The following is a 25,776-nucleotide window of genomic DNA, read 5'->3' on the forward strand; positions in this document are numbered from 1 at the left end:
GGCTGCGGTGATGGGGACTGGAAGGTAGCTGCACTTGAAACTGACGGAATATTATTTGATGGTGGTGGATTTATTTCACCTTGTGTAAAACCACCAACAAATGTTTCTTCCACTACCGTCCACCCGCTCGCTAATTGTGGGCCGTGCATCTACAGTGTTGTTATCTTGAAAAATGATGGGTGCTGCTTCTTCCCTCCCATTAGTGTGATTACTTTAGTGGCGGGGCTCTCGCCTCAAGTCAAGGTAACGAGCAGAGCTTTCCCACGATGAAGCATCATGATGGTCGCATGTGCGTCCAATATAAACGAGCATCTGTACATCAAAGGAAAGAGTTTAGTTTACTTTTTAGATCAAAAATGAATCTCACTGTTTTCCCCTAGAGACCAAACATTGAATCTGAAACAGGTGCATTTTATTCAAAAACTGTTATCATCAATGATTTTTATCACACTTCTTTTTCTAGAGCTATACAAGCACCGGATAATTAGGGAACAAATCGTAAAGCCCAACCACTTATCCATTCAACTTATCGTGATTACAAACGATGGGTACGGGGAACGTGTGACTGAACGTAAATGAGCATTCGTACAGCAGCGTACCGATAACGAACTGCATTGGGCGATGATCTTATGCCGAGTGCGATAAGACAAATTCATTTCCTGCATAGAGATTGGGAAAGGAAGGCCCGTTCAATTTGTTCGTCACATGATGGTATGATCTCTATGAGGCTTTTTTTTATTTTTTAAATAAAAATAACTTCGTTGGGGTTTAAAGTTATAGGTTAAGAAGAGATTTTTAAAATTATCTAAATTAAGAAAAAATGTGATGATGTACAATAACGACGCTCTTCTGCAATATCGCGTTGTATAGAGTTCATTTCCAAAGCTTCAGGTTCATTTAGTTCATTCGTAGAAATAAAGCGTAAGCTATTCTCAAACTCACCACGGCTAAGCTCACCACTTGAAAGCTTGCCTTTCCTCGAATGTTGCATGCATGTGCCGAGGTTATTGCATACAACTGAGGGAAAGCTTCATTTGCAATTCGCAAATTTAACAAATTTCAAATTATTCTCATAGTTGGTTTTCAGAATTTTGTATTTTAAATTCTTCATTTAATTTCTTAATTTTTTTTATAAATAACAATAAAAGAAATACACATCTGAAGAAGACATTTCTTGCTGGTTTTGTTTTTGTATGATCCGTTTTGCTACAAAGACCGGCACATCAACATATTAAATCGATCCCTCCCGGTCAGACTTAACCCGGCAGGGAGCCGATTAACGAAATATTCCACAACCATCCAGTCGTCCCGAGGCGCCATGCGCCGTAAACGGCTAATGACTGGACGAAACGAAACGATCAATTCGATGGAAGCAAAAAAAAAAAATGCTTCTACCGGGCAAAATGGGGATGGAAGTTGTGCTCGGCTGCAGCGTTTCGATTTATGAATTTTAATTAATCATTTGCGGTGGGAGACGGGCGAGTGCCTCTTAATCCGTGGCGATGATTACTGATCGTGCTAAGAAGGGGAAGAAGAGTGCGCAGAAGTAAAATCGATCGCGAAACAAGTTCCCAGCTAGCGCTCGCTTCGAGAAATTACTCTCGCAAAGAAAGACCTGCCTAGTGGTGGTGGTGGTGGTGGTGGGGGTGGTAGGGAGCGGAAGGGTCGCGATGAGGAATGAGGTGGCTTGCAAAATGATAAATTTTGTGATATTGGTTCGCGTGGTCAACGTTCAGCATTCGGGTTTTTATGAATTTATGCGCGGCCTTTGCCGCGACGCATGTTGATGGAAGCGGACCGTGCGGACGCTTGACGATGATTGGCGCAACGTTTGGCGACGACGTCGGCAGCTGACAGACATGGCAGCCGATCGAGGAAACCGAACGGTTAATTGATTTCAATTTACCTCGTCGGTTAACTCGATTGCATGCAAATTGATTGCTGCCCAGTGTGTGTGTGTGCGTGCGTGTGCTTGTGTTAGGGGGAGTGTTGATCGTGCGGTTGTGTTTTCCTTTCTAATTACTGGTGTTACTGTTGTTTTTCTTCCCACGCTAACGCTGATAACGACCGGTGCAGGCATGGGCATGGGTTGATTTCAACGCTCATTCGTGCCTATTAACATGTCAAGCTGATAAATGATAAGATCATGTGTCATAATTTAGTTCTGACATGTTCGAATGACAGCGTCTGTCTGCTACTGGATCGCTGGATCGTTGGACCAGCAAGCGATAGAAAAAACCCGTTCTGAGAAGGCCATGCTGAAACTATGTAAATAAAGAAATAGTAAGCTTGTTTTTGCAGTCGGGCATGGGGGTAAGCCTTGATCATGTGACAGCATGGCACAATAGGTTGATAATGGGAACAAACTATCGGGTGAAAAACTATTCTCTTATAAAGGAGCAATAATTACAGGACTTTGGAAATGATATTGAAATACCTAGCAATGTCAGCTTTTAAATATTGCTTAAATATCATAAATTATTTACCCTTTTTATGAATCCTTCAACATAACACTTAGTAAACATTTTTTTTTAATTTCTACTTACAGCTAACTCTCATCAGGAATCATAAAACACCAAACTTCTAGTAGACCAAACGCTAAAAATGGATAACATTGGTATGCCGTTACAATTAAAAGTCTATTATAATCACCAAAGATCGCTCCTGCACGCGAACCACCAGTTGACTGCTATGAGGGAAGGTGTCTCCGTGCCACGCCTCTAGGTGTCTTGCGGTGTAACAAGCGATCGACCAACACCCACACCTAAAGCCCTTACTTTGCACCACGGCCAGTCAAAAAGCTTACCATTCGTGCCGGTGCATTACACAGCCCGATGCGAAGCACCGCGATGGAGGACGTGTACGAGAGCGAACCACACGCTCCGGATCCGGCCGAGCAGCCGAAACCCTTTAACGGCAGCAGCGGCAAAAACGTATCGCTACGTATCCTGTCGATGCCTTCGTCTCCGCTTCCACCGGTTGCCGGTGCTGTACCGTCCTCCCCGTCAGCCGTTTCGCTGTCGTCGGCGAACGCGAGAGACACGCGCCACCGCTCGTCCAAGGATCGTGTGTCACGAAAGGCTCGTGCTGGCACCATCACCAGTCCCGAGGGAAGCGGTAGAACAGAGCCGGCCCCGGGGGTGGCCACCATCGATGAGGGTGCTGCTAGCGACGGTGGCAATACACCGGCGAGCCTTGTACCGTGCAGTAGCACCGTGAAGAAATCGAAGGTGGACTTTGTGCGGTTCGATTCGACCGAGATCCACTACACCGAAAATGAGGAAGTGCACAAGAAGATATCGGACGAGATCAAGAGGTAAGTGAGCGGGCGGGCAAAAACACTCGAAACCGGCAAGTACAATTTCTTGGACAATATTTGCCTTGTACCCGGGCAAACATGAGCGCGCTAAAACTAAATGGATCGTCCGGATCTGGCCGGTTGTGTGGCACAACGGCTAACGATGATCGGTCTTCGTGAGTGAGTCGTGAGCAAACGTTGCCATCTCCTCCCCGGCTCAAGACACGGTTAAATGAGTGTGGTGCTAATTATGAGTGTAATGGTAGTAATGTGCGTAATGTTCGCGTTACCAGTTGATGTTCCCGCGGAGGTAGCACATTGCTTGGGGAAAAGGGGTAGAATGAGTCGCAACCGTTAATTTGCATGGCAAATATTTGGCATCTCGAGCGGTTTTGGATTTGTTTTGTGGAATTTAAACGACACATCACGCGACAGGCATTTGTTTGATGCGATCCAAAAGGTGCTCGGCCGGGGGCTAAATGGTTATGACCGGTGTAAGATGGTTAGCGAACAACCCTTTTGGACGCTTGCAAGGAGTATTAACGCTTGTCGTTGATTGTAGCGAGCAGCTTATCGCTGTAAGATGTGGTCTGGGCTCTACGTGCTTAAGGAACGGGATTTGATAATTAATTTTTACGTGCAGTTTGAGCGTAATTCGCATGGAAATGCTTTTTTGAATGAAATTTAACTAGTGTTTAAACAAGCTTTAGAATTATTTGCTTGTTGGTTTTAATATTCCCATGATCCGTTTTACAAATTTTCGTAAGAGTCTGAATGGTTATGTTCTGTAATGAATGTTGACCACTATGCGAAGACAAACTCTCTTTTCAATTCAAATGGGGATTTTTTCATTTATTTGTATATACAAACCTGACGGACTGACCATTAATATGCCACAAAATAACTTTTACTTTCTTGTTGTGAATTTTCGAAATAATTCATGTTAATATGTAGTAGGAGAACATGGTCAAGGAATAAAAGTTTGCTTATTTACTTCCATTTGCCTACCTTCAGGCGTTTGACGTTGCCCTTGTTTTCTAATTCCATTATTCATTCCATTTGCAAGGCGCAACGAGTGTCGCAATACATATTATTCGAGCAAACACTGGTCAGACCAAACAAATATTTTTTCCCACTCCCCGCCACAGATCTTCGGGTTGCGTGAAAATGCAGAGCGAACGTACGGAGGCAGCGAAGGAAACAACGCAACCCCATTACTGGCTAGAAGAAAGCGGAGGTTGCCTGCGACAAAAATACCGTTCCAAATTTAGGTTCTCCCATTGAAGGGGGCTCCGCTCTTGTGTGTATTTTTACTTCTCGTTGTTACGATGCATGTCCATTTTCGTTTTGCATACGAATCAGACACGGTACACGGGGTTTGAAGTTCGGTGGTACCGTTCCTGCTCCTGTTGCCCGGCTTGCGCTTTTCCAAAACAAACCGTGAACTTTTCAATCGCTGCCCGGGGGAACGGGGAGTGTGTGTGGTGCGGTAACGAGGGCGGGGATGATGGAAAAGGTTTGAAAAATAAACAAACAGAAATGCATTCTTGTATGTTTTGCTGTTGTTGTAGATGCCAGGGGAAAGAGATGGCTGGGGCCAGAAGCTGCTGAGAAGTTCCAAGTTTAGCGGGTGACCTTTGGCTGTGAATGTTTTGTGGGAGGTGGTGGGAGTGAGAGACGCACCAACCAGCTCTCGTCACCGGGCGAACTGCTGCATCCATAAAACATTCCACAGAATTACGAGCACTGGAGCTGGAGGTTAGCGGCGCCGGAAAAGTCAGTCCAACACCAACCGCCATGCTGAGGATGGGATGGCCATACTTTGCTTCCGAGCACCTGCAAGCGTAAAAAACGTACTTGGACAAACGCCCATTCGGGCCCGGTCAGGTGGTTCAAAACGCGCTTGCACGCTCCACGGGAGCTGTATGAATGACGTCACTCGGGAAAACACATTCAACGCTGCAAGCGGACGCCTGTCTGCCACATGTGGTTGGTACCTTTATTTTCCTAAACTGTAATGCACGTGTGTTCCTTTGTGTGTGCGATGGTGTCAGGTTTTGCCGGTACCTTCTGTAGCACATGGCGGTACCGGTTTTAAAAATAACTCCGGGAATGCCGGTTACCATAAAGAGCCGCGAAGAATGGAAAGCGTGAGAAGAGTTGCTGTTGATGATGATGATGATGCACGGAGCAGTGAACAGAATCATGATGCAGGCGAATGGAAAGGCAAACCAGCGTGGAAACTCATACAGCGTGACGGTATAGTTTTTGAACAAGAAAATGCATTCGAGAGGGGAAATAGATTCGACCAACGCGAAGATGTGGCTGCCGGCTGGAGCAAACACACACACGTACATATGAGCGCGAACGGTCAGATGCTCAGCCGCATGAGAGTATACTCTCGTTTTCTTTGCGTGAAATGAACGCAAGCAGGCATGAGATGATGTGAATGATTACCGCAAATGAACCGAACGTTCATTGCTTTCGGTTTCTTGTGCAAGATGCAAATATTTTGCTTTAGAGTATTTCAAGGAAATTTATGTCTTATTTTAAGCGACTAATTTGAAATGCTGTGGAAACTGTGCATCCTCTGAAATGAAGGCGTGAAAGGAACAAATAAGTAAAAAAGGTATAATGTTATTTTAAAACATTTTTAAACATTTAATTTTGATTTTTAACTTTGCAGATAGTTGCTTCACAGTAATACAAATGTGTCAGTTACAATCTTTCGCTTGCTTCGGGCATCTTGTTCAGCGTGCTATTGTGCGAAGAGTAACCCTGCCCGTTCATTCAAATTTGAAGTGAGACGTGAGAAGGTTAGCATTCAGTGTCCTTAGTTTCCCAAATCGGCTCGTATTGTAGGATGATGAGCTGCGCTTGTTGGTGATATCATTTTCAAGAAATGGCTTTAAAAAAAATGAGCAAAAAATACTTATAATTTTGTATGTGATAAATGTATGCATTAACTTGAAATTAAATGTTTGCTTGATTTACTGTTGCAAAGGAAAAAAAAAATTACAATGATGTACATGATATGGGTTGTTATAGGTTTAGAGCATCTTGATATACTTGTATCAGTTTAAAAGATTGAATAAAGCCGGGTACTAATTTTAACTTGTTTATATTGTTTGTTTGACATGCATGAAAAGCTTGTTGCTATACATGAAAGTAACGAAAAGTAAGATAATGAAGACTGTATCATGAATGAAAAAGCATAAACTTAGCGATTTTTAAATACTTTATGCTTAAAATCTCTTCACGATTGATAAGTGTCAACTATGCTGTGAATAGAACAACTTTTAGTTGTTGTGTATGTTTAAAAAGGTTTTGGGCCTCTTAGGACATATTTCACCCGTATAGAACAACTTTAAGTACGTTTTCAAGTAATTTGTGTTTTCATAGGACAAAAAACTTTGTCAAATCACGTTAAAATTATCCAAAAAACTATCTCCAGAGTGGTCCGTACTTGGTCAATTTTTAACATTTTGTGGTTGGCTAGTAGAAGATCTCGGAACCAACGTTACAGAACATCTCCAAGAATTATTCTAAACTGCAAAGAAAAAGTAGTACATAGTTCTGTCTAAAAACAAAACATATTTAATAGATGCGTTGTGTTTTAACTTCATTATGAGGTCGGGGTGTTATTAACTTTCGTTACGGATGGTACTCCAGTAATTTTGTGTCCCAAAACGGAGTGACAACTAGAGATCAAGGTCCGTAACAATGTACCTTTAATTTATTTATTTTTCAAACTAACCAGATTGATCTACCATAAGTCATACGTAATTTCACTGAAATCTAATAAGCATGAGTACCATTTGATGATTCTTTTAAATGTGTTGTATTCACATTTGGACACATAGTTGTATAACTTACGTGTTTTTTAAGAGTATGTGCTACCTGTCTGAAGAATAAACTACGAGTTAGAATGCTTCTTTCTTAAATGCAAAGTTTAAGACCAAGCTATAACATGTATTGTCATTTGATTATTTTTTAACAAGTGACAACATAGATTGATTTGTTTGAGTTTTGATCTCTTATCAATGTTCACCCACTTTTCCTGTCGCCTTTCATCAAAAGACAGCGATTTAAGGATACAGGAATGATACAGAACCCTCGCGTGTTCACCCCAGGTGAGAAAGCGTCGACATCGGGCTCGGATGAACACAAACCGGCGAGCAGCAGCAGCAGCAGCAGCAGCAGTGGCCGCATGCGCCCCGACTTCGCAGCTCCGGTTGTAAGCGGGCGCTCAGCGTACGTTCATTTCAAAATTTCCTCTCGAAGCGTGCGGATGTGTGGCCGTCCCGTGCTCGATGTCGCGGTGGTGTTAGGATCGGCTCCCTAGTGTTGTACCCGCGATAGAAGTGCCCGCTGCGCGCCCTCCCGCGAGTGTGTGTGTGTGTGTGTATGTGTGTGTAAGTGTGCAAATGTGCGATGCATCCTAGTGCATCCTGGTCGCTGCGCAGGGAATAATAGTACAGAGCGGGTGTTCCACCGTCTTACCCGGCGTGCGCGCGATCGGAGCGCGGGTCCGTTCTTCTGCTGCTGCTGTTGCGGCCGTCCGTTGATGTCGCGGTGCTTGTGTTTGAGCTGTTAAGTGGGGTTGCCCCTTAGGTGTTTGTGTGTGCGTGTGTGCTGTATGTATGTGCGTAAATGTTAGTGGCCCTACGGCAGTGAAGCGTGCCGCAGCTGTGTGTATATTAGAGGTCCTGCAGAAGAGCTCCAAGAAATTAAAGATGGCTCACTGAAAAAAAATCAAAAAAGGTCGAAAGTGCGTGCGTTTCGTAGCGGGAAGGAAAAATTGGAATGAAAATATTCGGCCAACGATCCATTCCTACTATCATTGCTATCATTACTACTGCTACTACTGCTACTACTGCTACAGCTACTTCTGCTACTAAATCTATAATTGCTGCTATCACTATCACGATCGTCCCCGTCGCTGCTGCCAACCGTGCTCGACACGGCACGATCGTACCGCGGCATCCTGCGTCATCCCGGGCCACCGGTACTTTGGCCGCATCGGCAGCGTGTGTAGGCGGGCTTGTACGCTGCTCGGTGGTGGCACCACATGTGTGCCGAAGGATTCTGGTGCACCGGCAGTGGGCAGCAGTGGCCAACGCGCTAAGCAACGGCATCAGCATCATCATCAGCATCGTCGCTGCTGGCTCGTGTGTCACCGTTTGATCGTCACTGTAAATCACAACCGCGCAAAAAGCAAAGAAAACGTAAGTGAATAATGGCTCGCCCGGGCCGTCGAGTTTTAGCAGCAAGTGCGAGTCAACGGTGCGAGTCAACGGTGTGTCAACGGATTTGTTGTCGTACGGGGGAGGGGGCGAATTAATCATCGCAAAGAAACGGGCATGACCCACTGGCATGGGGCTGCTGTACTTTTTGCTTTGCTGTGCAATTTCGCACTCATTCGACGCACTGCACATGATCTTGCATAATGCTTCAAGGGGGTAAAGACGATACAGCAGCAGCAGCAACGATTAAAAAAAACTTAATGTCTCAAGCAGCGTCATCAACTCGATCGAACCGACGTTCGTCCCGAAGTTGCCACCGTATGTGTGTGTGGAAGAGCGTTCGCAGTGCCCTAGCCCGGCATTTGTACTTGTACCGCTCATATTGCATTCCGCCCGGTCAGCAGTTCCCGGGTTTCCCGGGTACACACATGATAATGAGAAACCGGTCCCAGCACAATGTTTACAGGCATGGGCAACATTACGCAGAAATGGTGCGGTGTAAGAAGTTGCTTTTACCCAGAACTTACCACATCCAGCGTTCGGTCACAGTGCTCGTTGAACTTGATCTCGCCCGCGATCGACAAGTGGTACGGTTGGCGTGCGATTGGCGCATGCCAATCCCCTTCATTCCCTGTCCCAACCGGGCCTAACCTTCAACTTCAACGCGACCAATTTCGCCCAGCGATGCGAAACGGGTCTGCCGCTGTTGCGCCCCCCTCCCCAGGCATTGTTGGCTCAGCTGGCTGCTAATGCTGGCCGATCGCGCACAACAACGATCGCTTTCACACATTGCAGAAAAAAGAGGGGGAGTCGGTTTATCGCACTCCCCGTTTCCTTTCCGATAGAGGGATTTGTGTGTTTTGTTTCGCGATGCGCTGTTTTGCTGGCTGTGGGTTTCATTTTTCATGAACGCAAGAACGGGAACGTGCGGCAATACAGCGGGAGCAGCTGAACTCGATCACAGTGCAGAGTGCGGGGACGCTCAAGGGGACGCATCCGTTTGGCTGGAGTGTTGTCTTTCTTTCTTTCAGGTTGCGATTTTGCATGTTGTAAACATTCGCAGTACGCAGGCTGAAACTCGGTAACAAGCGCAGCGCTCAGGGTTCAGATATGTTGAGCAAAAAAAAAACATGCAGATGATGTGTGTGTGTTGAGGATCGACGCCAGGGGAGCGTTATGCAATTTTACGCGAACAGGGCAAGGCAGAGGGCAGAGAGCGCTCAAGCGAAACGCTGTAAACGCCAGACAGAAAGAAACAGAAAGGAAAAGAAATGGGCTGTCTGCTGCTGCTGCTGCTTGCACCAGACAATAATGTGTGGCAGCGGATCTGGTTCTGGGACCAGCTGACCTACATCCTACCTCGGGCCGGTCTCGCGTGGATAAAGTACGAGTGAAAAGTGCATATATGAGAAATGCAATGTCGGAGCGTTGAGTTGAGAGCTGCGTCGGACGGGTTTATGCAGAAGTTTTGTGATTAAATATTAAAGTGCACGTTTGGAGGGGAGATTAGAATTGTGCTAGAAGTAAGTTTTGTTGCTGCTGCCGATTGTCTACACGCAGGAGGGGAAAGAGGGCAATTTGTTCAAACAGTTGTGCGTAACAAATGTTTACTAATCATCACAGCTAAACGTTTGGTGCCGAATGGAAGCTCGTGCTAATTAGTCTTTCTGAAATGACTACTCTGTGTGTCTGCTTGTGTTTGTGGAGAGAAACGAGTTTTTTTGTATTAATTACAGCCATAGCGTTTATTTTTAGAAGGGGGACAAGTGATAGACAGCAAATTTTTTATCACCTCCGTAGCATTTTGTCGTTAAACGGGCGCGCTCAACAGTACACAAGAAGCAATGAAAATTAATTTCCATTTAAAGACGTGCTGCTTCTTTTTTTATAATGGCGGTTGATTGAACCCGAACAAAACTTGACTTTGTGCGTTTGTACGTAAGCTGCAAGGTTGATGATGTGGTTGGTGGTGATAAAAAGACCAAAATCTTCGATGCCAGTGATAGTTTCGCTTCGAATGGGTTAGATTCTGTGAACACATGTGAGGAAATGGTTGTTCAATTTTTTTTATACGACATCTTGGCTGTAACGTTCTCCAGCTGCTGGTATGAGACGCGAACAATCGGTTTGCTTGTTTGGCGCACCCATTACACATCCGGCAGCGTGAACCGCACATGTGGTATCATTAAGTGGCGATGACTCTGAAATTGTGAATGAGCTGATAGTAACAAAAAAAAGTCCAACAGTTTGATAGTTTCTTCTCGATTTGATCGTAAAATAACAACAAAAAATTCCAACTGCTGACTGTGCCCATTAGTGTCGAGCTTACTGTGGAGAGAGAGAAAAAAAAAAAGCGAACGCCAAGCACAACGCAGTCATTGTCTCGGTCCCTGTGGTCTTAAATTGATTTTTATTTGTTTTTTGGGACGTACGAAAGTGTGTTGTGAACGGCGTGAAGTATTTATTGTAGCTGTCGGTATGGCAGGGCAACACACCAAACAACAAGACACCCGCACACATTGACGTTAATATTTATGTTTGTTCATAAAATTACTAACCGATCGTTACCCTACCGGGCAGGGTGTTGGTACGAGCTTGGGCCGAAGCGTTCAAACCAACGATTTTGACTGTCTTGGTCGAAAACGTGCTAGCGCCAGCATGGTCACCGTACACAGAAATCGGTGCGTTTCGCGTTTTTGTTGACCTGGATTTGGTCTTATTTTTGTCACTTTGTTAACTGCGAGCGGTGACCACGGTAGTACGACACGGTCAACAGCGTGGTCGGATGCAGTAGCAGCATCACCAATACACCCGTACGGAAACACGCGAGCACAAACATTGCTATCATGCTGAACGTTTGATGTTAAAACGCGTGTGACAGCAGAAGAATTGTTCGTTGTGTTCGTGGCTGCCGGCGATCGTACCACAATCGACCGTAAAGTGCATCGTGCAGCTAATTAGTGTTTGAAGTCACAGCACAGGTGTTCGAATGGTACAGCTTGAGGTTTGACACCTCTGGTTTGCGAATGAAATTATCAAAAGGAAATTGCCAGCTTGTGCTAGTGTTACATGAATCATGTGGTTCATATTTCCATGACTAATTGTTAAGGTAGTATTCCACCGTGTTGGATTTTGTTCATCTGCCTGAAATGGGTCGTTATACTTTGAAAATATGTATATCATAAAAAAATAATTTTACACTTCATTTTTAAGGTGAAGTTCATATTCTAGATTATAAACATTGGACCTTAAATAAGTATTTTTTCCACTTAATAAAAACTCGTGTTAAATCGCAAGTTATCACTCAAATGATATTGCGTACTAATCGAAGTATTATAATGTAATAACTACATTAAAGATACAAATTAGAATATCTTCATTGCTAGAAGAAAAATAGAATGCCATATTGTTGGTAACTGTTACTCCTTGTTTTATAATAATTATATTCTAAGGAAAATGATCACATTTTTGTCTTGAGCTACTTAGAATTTTAGCACAAGAAAATCGTTAATAGCACAAGAATTGGTAAAATTATGTTTACATTTCTGTAAGAAAAGTATTCCAACCCAATCGCCAGCTTCCGTTAAGAAACGTTTCGACGTTTCAAGCTCTAGGGGATTGCATCCAAAGTCAACCAAAACATGACCCCGCCGGTACCGCTTATCAGGAGGAAATCCCCGGCGGGCGAAGCTAATCACTGGCGAGGCATGGCATCTGCACCATCGCTGTCAGTAGTGAGTGAAGCGCGATCGAGTAAGAACGCGAAACGAAAGATGATGTCGTTACAGGCGTGCCAAGTCGTCCTATTGCTCGTATGGTAAGCGATCCGTGTGGTAGCGCTGAAGTGGTGAAGGATTTGTTTAGGAAGTCCAATATTCCAATTCTTGCAGTGTAACAGCAACGGTGCACGGTGCAATACACGAGATAAAGCAGAATGGAAACAGGTACAAGATCGAGAAGGTAACGGACAGCAGCCTAAAGCAAGCGCTTGCAAGCCTTCGCCAGTCGGCGTGGAACGTAAAGGAGCTTGATCTGAGTGGCAATCCGCTGAGCCAGATAAGCGCAGCTGATTTGGCGCCGTTCACAAAGCTGGAGCTGTTGAATCTCTCCTCGAACGTGTTGTACGAAACGCTGGATCTGGAGTCGCTCTCCACGCTGCGCACCCTCGATCTGAATAACAACTACGTCCAGGAGCTGCTGGTTGGGCCTTCGATCGAAACGCTGCACGCAGCGAACAACAATATCTCGCGTGTGAGTTGCTCGCAGGGTCAGGGAAAGAAGAAGATCTATCTCGCGAACAATAAGATCACCACGCTGCGTGACCTCGACGAGGGATGCCGCAGTCGGGTGCAGTATCTGGATCTGAAGCTAAACGAAATCGATACGGTGAACTTTGCCGAGCTTGCCGGTTCCAGTGACACGCTCGAGCACCTTAACCTGCAGTACAACTTCATCTACGACGTTAAGGGACAGGTCGTGTTTGCGAAGCTCAAAACGCTCGATCTGTCGTCGAACAAGCTTGCCTTTATGGGCCCGGAGTTTCAGTCAGCGGCCGGCGTGACCTGGATCAGTCTGCGCAACAACAAGCTGGTACTGATCGAGAAAGCGCTACGGTTTTCGCAAAACCTCGAGCACTTTGACCTGCGCGGCAACGGGTTTCACTGTGGAACGTTGCGTGATTTCTTCAGCAAAAATCAACGCGTGCAAACGGTCGCAAAACAAACCGTCAAAAAGCTGACCGGCCAGAATGACGAAGAGTGTACCGTGCCAACGCTCGGCCACTATGGGCCGTACTGCTGCGAGGACCTGCCGGCACCGTTTGCCGACCGGCTGATCGCGCTGAAGCGCAAAGAGCACGCGCTACTCTCTGGCCAAGGCTCGGAAACGGAGCGACTCGAGTGTGAGCGGGAAAACCAGGCCCGCCAGCGGGAGATCGATGCGCTCAAGGAGCAGTACCGGACGGTGATCGATCAGGTGACGCTCCGAAAGCAGGCAAAGATTACGCTAGAGCAGAAGAAGAAGGCGCTCGACGAGCAGGTGTCCAACGGTCGCCGGGCACATGCTGAGCTGGACGGAACGCTCAAGCAGGCTGTAGAACAGATCGAGCTGCCCCACGCGACCGAGGAGCAGAGTCCGTTGCAGCTGCTGCGCGCGATCGTCAAGCGGTTCGAGGAGATTTACGTCGAGCAGCAGAGCGCGCAAAATAATGCCATCCGCGATTGGGATATGTACCAGCATAAGGAGACGCAGCTGGCGGAGGACAATGCACGGCTCAAGAAGCTGAACGGTGAGGCTGATCTGGCGCTGGCCAGTGCGAACGCTACGCTGCAGGAGCTGGTGGTGCGGGAGCAGAATTTAGCGACCCAGCTGGGCTAAGACGAGTGCGGGCCCAGCAGGAAGGATGAGCGTGAATTGATGGAATTAATAACCGTTTGTCCTTTTGTCACTGCTATGTTGGGATTTTTCTTTTGCAAATAAACAAACATTTCAATTTTGGTGAAGATGGAACTTTTCAAGAGTTTTTTATGTTTCCAGAGTCATTGGAAATGGGAGGATACAGCCAAATCATTCATTTATTAGACGTCCAATAGCGTTGCTAAATGTGTTTCTTACTCAGAACGAGAAGCCGCCCAACATCTCCTCAGTCCGGTGCCAGTTGAATTAGGTACGGCATCCTCCGGTTATCGCTGCTTCGGGAATTCCCCACGGGAGCGGTGCAAAGTAAACAACGAGTCCGAGAGATACGAAAAAGTACACGCAATCGAAATGACCTTTGTGGTTTGCGGGGTCATTCTGGGGAATCGCCAGCGCGATGAAAGACAGCGAGCAGGGCACGTAAGAGACGTGCGGTAGACAATCTTTTTTTGTTGTTGTTGCTGCCAAATTTAATGTTGTAAGTGAGTGAGATTTTGGCTCTCTCCCACTGCTGTTATGATCAGAACATGTGTTCCCAGTGGGTGGTTGAAATGGGCTTCTAACGATGTGTGGTTGTGTCTGCTGCGATTGTTACTGTTGGGCATTGGGTTTTGGGGCTATCGGCTATCGATCGATAGTGACCGCCTCTGAGGTCATAGAGTTGGCCTGCCGACTTGGTAAAGCAGAAGAACCATCGTACGCTGCTCAGTGTCGTGTGCTGTGTGCCAAATGTGTAACGGAACGTTGTAAAAGCGTTTGGCATATGTTTTGAAAGTGTAATGCTTTCTTGAATTAGAAATTCTAATGAAACCATTCTGGGGTTGTATGTGCTTATTTTACGAGCGTTTCAGACCGTGCGTTGAAATGTTCAGGTAGATGATGCTAAGATCGCATCACATTGTAAGCGTTGCAATATCGATGTGCTGCATATGTTCATGGGAACATGGTTATTCTATAAAAAAAAATGATTTTCAACTTCCGTCAATTCCGGTAAACGCCTGAAATCTTTAGAGATCACCAGCTTCACCGAATTTTCTTAAAATTGTCAGACAACCGATCATGATAAATCTTTATTCGTGTTTCTTATACTTTTTCCTTAGGTATGTTTACTAAAGAAGAGATAATACTTCCAAAAAGTGTTCAAGTTGTACCAGAAATTCCAAAACTGTTTGTTTTGTTAAAAATGATCCTTCGAAAAGACCTTGTTTATGTTTAGAAAATCGTTACAAAATTGTTGAAAATTCAACTAAGACCTATTTTGAAACACTCTCAATAAATAAAGTTGTTGAAAAGGTATATTAGTTAAACAATTTCATAAAGAAACGACTGGTATTTTATCTTAAAACTCATACAAAATCGTTAGAGTCCGACATCAATTAACACAAATTGTAGGTACGTAAAAAAACATTTGTTTGGTTTCATCTGGCCATGTATTTTGAGTTCAATTAGTTATCGTAAGGCATGACCGGTGGGTTTTTACGTCTCCTAATGTGATGCAGTACAGGCTTTATCACTATCGAGAGTTAATTATAAGACCTTTCATTATTTTTCAACAATTCCTTTCCGTTAATTTTGTATTGAATTCTGTTAAAGTCTACCTCTTACTTAAGCATTCCTATGTCTAATCCCTACTAATTGCTTATACTACTCTTAGCTGTTGTAAGAACATGCATATAAGCAAAACAACCAGTGATACCTGTGCCTTTACGACTATAATAACAACGAGAAAAAAAAAATCATTTTTATTCTGAAAATGTTGCTTGTTATATTCAACTTTATTCTCAAAACTGCATCCAACGTGTGTGTGTGTGACACACATACTTGTTCGGTGGTAAACAAATGCAGCACACACTGTTTGTTCATCGCAGGGAGATATGGCCACCAATGTGAGTTGCATTATTAATCGAGATGCACCAGCGCCGCATACATATCAACGCGAATCGATAGAAAAATGTAGCTGTGTGTATGAGAACATATCACAGCTGCTGCACTTGGTTGCACTCTACACAGAGCGATTCAGGTGTAGAATCAATCGTGGAAAGTGAATGCATATTTCCCCCGTCACTGCAGCTCACCGCGTTAGGGGGGGCGGCACACCAACCGTGTGCTTGACCAAAGTCCTTCACCTTAAACTTCTTCGCCTGCTTACAACAGGTTTGTAATTGCGGTGCCGTTCTTCTGCAATCACAATAATTGATTTTGAACGGGTTGTGAGGGGGCATTTGGTGTGTGTGTGTGTGAGAGTGGAACGATAGCTGTGTCTGATGTTTCATTTTGAACGGGAAGTGAACGGTTGTCATACTGGAACTGGATGTATGACAATCGGTTTTGCGGTTTTCTGCTGCCTTTATTATCCTTCGCCGCAGTTTCGACGTATTCGATTGGCGGAGAAAGTTGTTTGCTGGCGACTGACTGAAGTTGGCACGGCAGTGGGCATTGTGGGTCAGTGTAATCGATATCCTTGCGGATCGTTTCAACATTACTCACTGCCAGTTGATTCTTGGTCCCTGTTAAGGGAGGATTTTTAATTTTGAAAATGCTCCGATTGTTGAGCATAAGCTTTCTGCTTCTTGATTTATTATAGTATTGAAATTAAAATAAAAGTCCCTAAAAGAGTAATAGGAGGTGTTCGTTGTATCTAGTTTGCATCCTTTAATAATGCAAGCAATCGTTCTGATCGCATTCATCCAATAAGTGTTTGCAACCCTTTCAAGTTTCCTAAAAAATCACAAACACAGCACAAAAAAGAGCTATCTTAAACAGCTTACCCTTACTTACCATTCAAAAAGATATATGATACGATCAATTTAGTATGCGTAAGATAGCGCCTGCATGCAGCAGAAAGATGGACTTTCTTAATATTTTCTTATTTTTATTTCTTATTTCTACGTTTGAAGTATTTTAAAAGAGAAAATGTTTTACATAAAAAACGAAAGTGAGAACGGAAATACCTGTATGGTCTAAGAATGTTTCATTTAAACTGTGTTGCATTACTGTTGGATACTCTGATTTACTGCACAATCAATATCGTTAACAATAGAGGAAGCAAACGCTGAAAATCTATCATATATAGCCTAATTTTTGAATTATTTTAATTAATGAAACGCAATGAAACAATTAAAACTACTACAGTGTTCTGAGTGTATCGGTTCGTTTATTTGGCTTTCCTTTTAGTATCCAAAAGGACTCAGGATTTTCTATAAATCAACAACAACATCATAAAGCAAAAATAACAACATCGTTTGATAGATTTTGGCCCGTGACCAGAGTGCTTCAATTCCAAACGTCCAAAGGGTGTATATTGGGATGACATATCGTCTGTAGCCAAGGGAGGAGATGTGAAGCAACAACAACACTGAAAAAAAAACGACTCGACCCCGTCATCGGTGGACGCGTGGCGCCAGTTCTAAAAGGAGAAAGTGAAAAACAGTGAAACAGATTATTTGCATCCTTCCGTTGCCAATGCTAACGAGGGGGAAAGGGGGTATAGGGAGAGGAAAACTCGGCAGAGCCAAGAGGACAACCGGCGCTCGAGCGGTTGATTGATGACGAGTCGTTGGATAAATTAATGTACGATGGCGCAAACGGCAGTAGAGGTCGAAAGGATCGCGGCCTGACAGGTGAATCGCTTGATCGGGAAGTGTCTGATGAGGTGTCATCGAAGCTTAACACGTTAGACAAACTTCCTGTGTGTGTGTATGTGATATGGCGGGACGGGTGGCTCTGTTTTGGACCAACGACGCTTATTGATTAGGTAGTCGAAAGGAGGAGGCTCGTCGAAAATCGATCGATGAGAAGTGATTTATTTGCGACGCTAGCTGTCGGAACTGCATTCAACCAGCTCATCGATAATGTCTGCATGGAGGAAGTGGGATTGTCTGCCCATTATTTGGCTCTAATTATGTGCGAAATCGAAAGATAATGACATTTTTATAAGGTGCAAATAATCGGGTTGGGCTTTGAAGCTAACATTCATTTCACAACATTATGTTTATTGCGTCATTTCTCTCAAGAAAATTGGCATGCCAAAACGGTAAAACGGAAATTGAATATGACCTTCATAATGTTGCCCATAATACCCCAGTTTTCGCGGAATTCATCCAGCATGGTGACATGAAATGTGTCGCTTAATAAATTTGCTGCTCCAATTGAATGTAATTTTCTGTTCCGAAATAAAATATTCAAATCAATTTGCACCGTTCTGAGCGCCCGGCTTTCGGTTCCCACTTTCTCGCCAGTAGTTCATTAGATGGCTGCTTTGTAATCTCGACCCCACGCCCCCATGCCTCCGGCGAGTGTGACACACCGCCCCACCGCGCCCGAGCGATACTAACGAAAATGTGGATTTATGGTAATGCATTCATTAATCCTGCGTAATAATGCGCACCATCGTTACGTTGTAAATTCCGTTAGCCACTTCGCGAAGCGGACCCAAGATATGGGTCCTTGGAGAGAAATTCTTCTTTTGAGCTGGTAGGAAACGGGCGGCCAAGCGCTGCGTCGCTTGAGCTTGAATGCGGGTCGGATATTTTGAACGGCTCCACTTTGTCCTCATGATCGGCATAGGGATACACAACCACACCACACCAAACGACGGTCAACGATCTGAACAGGGCGAATAAAAAAAGAGAGCCCGCGCGGTGTAAGGTGGCTTAAAACCTCAGTTAAACATTAGCCTGCATCCATTTCTGCGCGAGTGTCGCGTGCATGAACATCCACCGACACCAGAAACCAATCGTTAGAGGGATAAATGACACATAAATTAGCTCCGCAAGCTCCGTATCTCGAAAGCACTTAGCAGCGCTGCCGGTAAGAGTTTACACAGCTTTGATGCTGGTAAGGACCGAATCATCCGTTGGCTTGGGACTTGGTTTTTGGGAACGCAGCCGTTGGCGAATGGGGTTTGGTTGCGTATCGCTGGCAGAGCGAGAGTGAGAGAACGAGAGAGTTGTGGATTTAAATTTATTTATACAACATATTGAACACGGGTCACGGGTGGAGACCACCGTCTTTACTCCCGCTTGAGCGTCCCATTTCACGGCTGAAATCCCCTTTGAATGATACTGGTGCGCGGTGCCGTTTGCGTTTGCTGAAACCGTTGTCGTTGAAGACGATGGTATCTGGGCTGTCTGTGCTTGCAGGACGACTTGCAAATCTCTTTGCATCTTACCCATTTCGGGTTTTGCTCGGGTTTTGTACCGTACCGGGGCTATTAGCATTTCGGTAGCTTTGACTTTGTAATGGATTGGGCAAGAAAATCGAATGTTGATGACCGCGATGCTATAGAGCTGGAGCCGAAAGATTGGGCAGAAAAGATATAGGAAAGAATGGCAGTGATTAGTGCGTTGGTGTTTTGGTGAGCTGTAACTGTAAATTGCTAAACGTTTTAGGTAGCTATAATTTCGAGCGATGTACAGTAGATATTTTGAGAGATTTGTATTACTTATGATTATTGTCTGTGTCGCTAAATTTTGGCCCTAAGGCATCAATGGTGGACTCTAACGCACCTATTTTTGCCTGTAAGGCTAAAATTTTTACTCTTGTAGAAATCATGATAAATTAAAAAAAAATTGATTTAAAATTTACTTGATCAGGTGTATGACAATTTTACATTTTAAAAAACTAAGAAAACTGTGTAGCTTGAGTTAAATTCAATACATTCTTAAGGCATTGCTTATACCAGAAATACAAGCCAACTTTGTTTACTCTATTAAACATTGCAAAATTGGCATAACAATTGTTTTACTTTATATTATATTACTTAAATTAAAAATTGCTTTACTTAATTTAAATAATTTTGCAGCATACAGTTGCAGAAATAGGATAAAATCTTGTATACAAATAGTTTGACTTAAAGTCAAAAATGTATGCCTTAGCCAATTTATTGGAGCCAACATTTAGAAGCAACCAATGTATCATTTTCTTGTAAAACACATTCGATATTTGAAATTTGAATCCAATAAACACCTTTGGAGTGTTTGGAGGTTTCAAACTATAAGGCTTCAAAGTTTTGGCAAATTACTAGACATAAGTCAATTTTAATATCAATCACTGAAGCAATCAAGCAAGCTGTTAAATTTAAAACTTGTTTTCGTTTGTGGTCTTTTCTGACTGATATTTGACGTCTAGTTTTGAGTTTATATTTAATCCTGATAGCTGTGGTGCATCAAGTGTATTACCAGTTATTCTACATAGTTTTCTTGTACGGTTTCTCAAAGCTGTTGTCGTGTGTGTGTGGTTTTCGCCAAAAGAGATTATTATCTTGTTTTATTAAATTATTTATTCTTATTGGTCCATAACCTACGCATCCAATAGTTCGACTTGGCTATAAGTTAGTTATAATGAAGTCTGAAATCGGTTGACTAATTTTGTTCTTGTTGTTTTCTTTCCAGGTATGTCATCATAGCTTTGTTAGAGTATCAGGTGAGATAACAGTGCGATTAAACATTCTTCCGCTTAAAATGACAATCGTTTATGACTGACATTGAAGTTCGCTGAAACAAGATGAATGTTGTTATTGTTTTGGGTAGAACTCCTTTCCCTACCAAAAACTAATTCTACAGGGACAAAAAGAAGCGAATAATACAACAAGACCAATTTAAGCGTATGAAGATTTTATACCAGCCCTAAATAGCTATGTCCAATCACCAATCATCTTAGAACGTTTCGGTTATGATAGCATCCCCTAGCATCTACCCACGAAGCTCGGGTCACCATTACCATTTTCATGCTCAGTTGCCCGTTTTTATTTTCAATTTACTGCAAAATCAATCGTTCGGCATCGCCAATTTTAATGCTGCCGCCCTAATGCTGGTGCCTGGCAGTGATGCTCGAACGATGGATCGTGTAGTCGGTGGGGAAATAAGGAATCGCTGTTTTCCCCGGTTTTCACGTTCACTTGAACATTAAATTTGCGTTTAATTTAATATTCCATTCGTCAGTCAGACCACCAGGGCTTGCACCTGCACCCGCAAAAGCGAGAAAATCGGCAAAAACGGAAAGAAAAGCCAGATTCGGTTTTTTTGCGTTCGGTTTTCCGGGCAGTGAAGGCGATTTACATTCGCCGGGATCGATGAGCCGTATCATTCGGCGGAAGGAAAACATTGTTCCGGCGAGCATAACACGGGGCGAGGAGATAGGGGTAGGAAAGAAGAAGCCGGGAAAAGGCATTTTGATGAGATTCGCATTTCTTCTAAGGGCTGGGCGTACTGTGGGCGTAATGTGACCAATCAATATGGTATTATTATTCCGCAGGCGGAATTTTAAGCGCAAAGCGCAGGCAAATCGTAGCTAATGTCATTGAATTTATTATGGATTTGAGATTCAAAGGTTTAGCATTTATGCTTTTGGTATGATGCATGCCTCAACAGTAGTTAACTATTTAGATACATCGAGAGGTGTAATGAAACCCTCCACGATACGTTCCCATGTCTGTCGCAACCACAGAGAGTTGACAAAACAACATATTTCGCACTCGAATGTTCGAAAGACAACCGCAAAACCGGCTTTAGCAGAGCCCGGGATGCACGGGATTTCATTGTGGTTAATGGTCTTACCTTTCGAAAGCTTGTCTGCTGGCTGCCGTATCACGCGAAGTCACCCATGCCACCAGAAAGGATTATTAAGCCTTTGGTCCAGAGAAGCATGTGTGAGTGTGGGCTGTGGATGTACGTACAGCACGTGCACACTTTTCAAAAACCCAACCGGATTCATAGAAAGAAGCGCACTTTCCAGCAAAGGCTTTTAGCTGGCGGAGCTGATATCGTGGTGTATCGTGCCACCGCTGGGATTAAGTGTGCCGGGTACGTGCTTGCGGTACCGCGGCGCCATAGTTACCGCTGGTGGAACAAAGATGAAGAAATATTATTGCCCCAGTAGAAGGCCGGGATGGAGGTCCCCCTCCCGGTAGGACCTGTTTCGGGTGGAGTCGCACACAATGCCGGCCACAGATAGGAGCAACCAGTTTCCCTGCTTCTCATTTAACGTTCGTTTTGTGTTTTAAGATGGGAGCATGGGTTGGAAGGATGAGGTAAAAAATAGCTGGAGGTTGGGGGGACACATCCGGCTAGGATGACGATAATCCGCTTCTCGAGATATATAGCCATCCTTGGCACTGCTCTCGAGTGTGGGGTGGGGATTTGGATGTGAGAGAAAGGGAAAGGAGCAGGAGCTTAAAGCATGGCTTGAAAATGGGAGGCAATGTTATCATTTTCTCTTGCTCATTGTCTTGCGGTGAGATGAGCGGTTGCATCTTTTTCCACCCCACCATCACAAAACAGTGCCAAGCGGAATCTCATTTCAAAGAGTAAATCCTAATGGAGAAAAACTCAATGCTCGCAGGAAAGTGTTTTGCAACGGCGTACGAATGTGTATGTGTAGGTGTGTGTGTGTGTGTAAGCAGTCCTTTTTTCATCTGTGCTTCGTCCTCGTCGGCCAGCCAGTGTGGCAAAAGATTAGGAAAATATTTCATCACGTTCGATGCTTTTTGCTGCCCGCCGGTTTCGTGCCTGGCAATGGGAGAAGAGGAAACTTTCTCTGCTGCCAGCTTGTTGCATTCACGCTTGGGAAAAAAATCATCCCGTACTTCTTTACGGCGAAAGCCCTAAGAACGTTTTTCGATTATCTTTTTCACCCCCAAACGGCACGCACAAACGCGGGAGCGGGGCATGAAGCATGAAGATAAAACTGGGAAGCAACAGCTTTCCACTATCATGACCGGAGATGATTCATGCAAAACTGCAACAGCATGACTTGTTGCATTGTGATGCTGATGATTCAGCAACCAGCCAGCCAGCCAGCCAGCCAAAAGGAGAGAACGTTCAAAGTTGAAATCAAAACCGGAAAAAAGCTTCTCGTGTGTGCTGCTGGTTATCGTTTGGCTCCGGTTTTTATTTCTATACAGCAGCTTTGGGGCATCCCAGCGAGCGATACTAGATTTGGTAGTTAGTCTTTTAGTTTATTAATGGTGCCCCATTGCCTGCAGTCGCAAAATGTTTTAATTTCTCTTGTACAAAGCATCGTTTTGTGGTATGAGTTACTGGAAGTATTTTTAAATGGTGTTTGTTTCACATGATAGGAACATTATGCGCCCGAGCTTATGCTATTTCACACATACAATCACAGAGCGAGAGCGATATTAAAAAACACATTTTTTGTTGTTGTGGTAGCTGTTTTTTTCGGGACAACGACTTTATGGCGCCATTCGTCGCCTGTGGCAAGCTCGTGCACCACTTTAGATGGTCATTACCGATAGCCGGAGCCATCGTGTCTCCATCGTTCGGGGCCGGGTTCATCGAGGGAAAGTCGTCTGGTCCAATCAATAAAAGCTGTAAATCACACCAGCTGAAATTCCACTACACCTTTCGGTCGAACGCGGAGCAATTGACCGGTGGCTGGCGCTGGAATCAATAATTCAGCAAAGAAAAATAAAATAAAATGCCCCAAAGAGTAAACAAAAGCTTCTTGCGCTTCTGGACCAGTTTCGATAACGGCTGCCAAGGTATTGGGCGGGAACTGGAGCTTTTCGGGCAGGTACTTACCCGGACGGGTTCGTTTCCATCGGCTAAAAGACAGCTTGCAGGTACGCCCGGTCAACCGTTTCCCAAACACGGCACGATGCCAGTACGACGCTGGGACGAGCCTAGCCACTTCAGGAAAGTCAGCAGGCCCGGAGCAGCTAGACTTGGTCGTATTGGTGAAGCGTTGGCTCGAGCTTTAGCGGACGAACAAAAACATTGATCACTATCTTTTATTCATGATCCTTGGCCCTCATTCAATTTCCGTCAACAGTGAGTGCGTCGGGCGGGAAGGAGTGGTATCTTCGGTAGATATTACGGCATCGAGCAGCGATAGCACGCAACTCACGGAATGAACTCGAGCATCCTGCCGGAGCAAGAGCCTCGCGTGGCCAAGAGTCAATGATTTAGGAATATTAGACGGGGCGGGAGTGTGCGCCAGTACGCCATGGCGGATATTGCTATGATGAATCACGCCACTTGGCTGTGCAGGCTGGAGGCTTTCAGTGCTGCTGACGAGCAGCGGCGGACACCATTTGCGCGGAGGATGGCTTTGCTGTTTGTTGACCGTGCTGACCATGCGGCAGACGGCTTGATGGCCTTTGCCGCGCGGAAAACAAATCGACGCCGCCAACTATTTTGAGCACTAGTGGGTGTTATTAATGGTGTGGTATGATTTTGTGACTTGATTAGTGTTTAAGGGGAATGGGAAAAGTTTTGTCATACCTCCAGACAGATAGCGTATTTTGAGTTGCTTTGTATTGCACGCTATTTTTTAGTCTTTAGTCCGTTGTGTTTTAGTTTTTATTTCACAAAGTGTTGGACATAGCGTTCAGCAAGTTGTCTAGGAAGTCTGTTCTGTTATTTTGTGACGCTTTGTCGTCATAAAATGTTTGACGAAAATTTGTCATTTTCAACCCTGTTGTTAGATTTAGATGCATTTTATGAGACATCTTGAAAGACAAAATAGAAATTCTAACACCTCTTTCTCCATTTAAATCCTGTTTTTGGACATTTGTTTGAGCCAGACTCGTGATAGAGTCGTCAAATTGTACGACCTAACAACATAATTGCGATGGATTCAAACTTCATATGGAGCCATCTTTTTTAGTTAATCTATCATAAGCTTTTTCTGTCGCTTCATGTCCTACCAGTCTAGACAGAGTGAGGATTAAGCAAATGAGAATGAATTAACCATCGGCGTGGAAAGAAAATCCTATGACAATGGTGTTGTGTCATCCATGATTAATTGCTCTTCGCGCACCGCAAGCGGAATGGCATTCGTTGGCCGGACTGAAGACTTTTGTAATTTTGGACACTGTTGCATGACGATGGATTAGCTGGCATCACGGAAGGAAGAACATCAATGTAGGTTGCGGATGTTTTGGAAACATAAGACATGAAAGATGTTTGTTTAAAATTATTTAATGTCAACGGAATACTATGTTTGGTAATTAAAATAATTTTTCAACTATTTAGAGCTATACTAATTTAATTTGTACACCTAAATGTGAAACAAAACGGTAAACATTATAAGCAACATGCTCGCTTCGTCGCTTACATTTTCTAACCCATCTCACAAAACTTATTTATGATAAGCCTCATCGTTGGCAAACTTTTTTAATTGCAACAAGAACGAGCACGGAATAACCAGCAAACGCAAAACTAAAGCCCTGATTGGAAATCGGTTTCGCGGGCCACAGCCTGGGCACGAGGTTGAGGGAAAAAAGTCATAATTAAACAATAAGTTTTTGAAACTTTCCCCTTTCCCCAGAACTAACGGGCACCGCGCCACCCTGCCCGGCACCGGGTGCCAGTAAAGTTGATCTATTCGAAGCGCGAAGGAAACAATTTCAATTTGCTACGGAGCAAGTTAGAGCACCGGGGTCAGATGATTAATTTTTCGTTACCCATTCAAAATGGGTTCGAAAAGTTTCCGCGTGGCGCAAAAAGAATGGATGAAAAGGCATGACTTTAAATGCGCTTGATGCACAGCACTTGAGAAGCGGCATTTGAGGTACAAAAAAGGGGAAATTGAAGTGTTAAATCTTTAATCAGTTAAAGTGGAGAAAATTTATCATCACACCACACCGGGCACTTTCGGGGCCTGGAATATTTATATCACGGTGCAAAGTGTGCATTAATGTAAGATTTTTCGAGACCAGCAATGGAATGTAAGAAGGTTGAATGATCGCGATAAGTTCTGGTGCGCTTTTAAGCGACACACGGCACGTGAGATCAAGAATTTGTCGCTGCTTCGCGTTCAACAAGTTTTGCTGTACGAATGATTTAATATGCGCGA

General features: G+C 44.2%; 2 protein-coding genes across 3 annotated transcripts in view; both read left to right on the plus strand.

Moving 5' to 3' along the window:
- The first annotated feature begins 7,567 nt into the window (after nucleotides 1-7,567).
- Nucleotides 7,568-25,776, plus strand: part of LOC121593283 (potassium voltage-gated channel subfamily KQT member 1-like) — a 159,396-nt gene continuing 141,187 nt past the window's right edge. Inside the window, exons 1-2 of one of the 2 annotated variants that reach the window (XM_041915525.1) lie at nucleotides 7,568-8,526; nucleotides 20,352-20,382. The gene's annotated coding sequence lies outside the window, so the exon portion shown is untranslated. The remainder of the gene's footprint in view (nucleotides 8,527-20,351; nucleotides 20,383-25,776) is intronic. The other variant, XM_041915526.1, reaches the window with a different exon arrangement.
- On the plus strand, nucleotides 12,252-14,045 carry LOC121593287. The gene is made up of 2 exons (XM_041915528.1): nucleotides 12,252-12,361; nucleotides 12,435-14,045. Exons 1-2 carry the CDS (start codon nucleotides 12,252-12,254, stop codon nucleotides 13,918-13,920), a joined length of 1,596 nt encoding a protein of 531 aa, XP_041771462.1. The 3' UTR covers nucleotides 13,921-14,045.

Source organism: Anopheles merus, chromosome 2L (genome assembly GCF_017562075.2).
Source record: "Anopheles merus strain MAF chromosome 2L, AmerM5.1, whole genome shotgun sequence".
In the NCBI taxonomy this organism is placed as follows: domain Eukaryota; kingdom Metazoa; phylum Arthropoda; class Insecta; order Diptera; family Culicidae; genus Anopheles; species Anopheles merus.

Bases quoted from the DNA above. Each gene is read 5' to 3' on its own strand.
- LOC121593287 (XM_041915528.1), top strand. From the start codon at position 12,252: ATGGCATCTGCACCATCGCTGTCAGTAGTGAGTGAAGCGCGATCGAGT. The intron at 12,362-12,434 runs GTAAGCGATCCG...CAATTCTTGCAG, and splicing joins GTCGTCCTATTGCTCGTATG to TGTAACAGCAACGGTGCACG.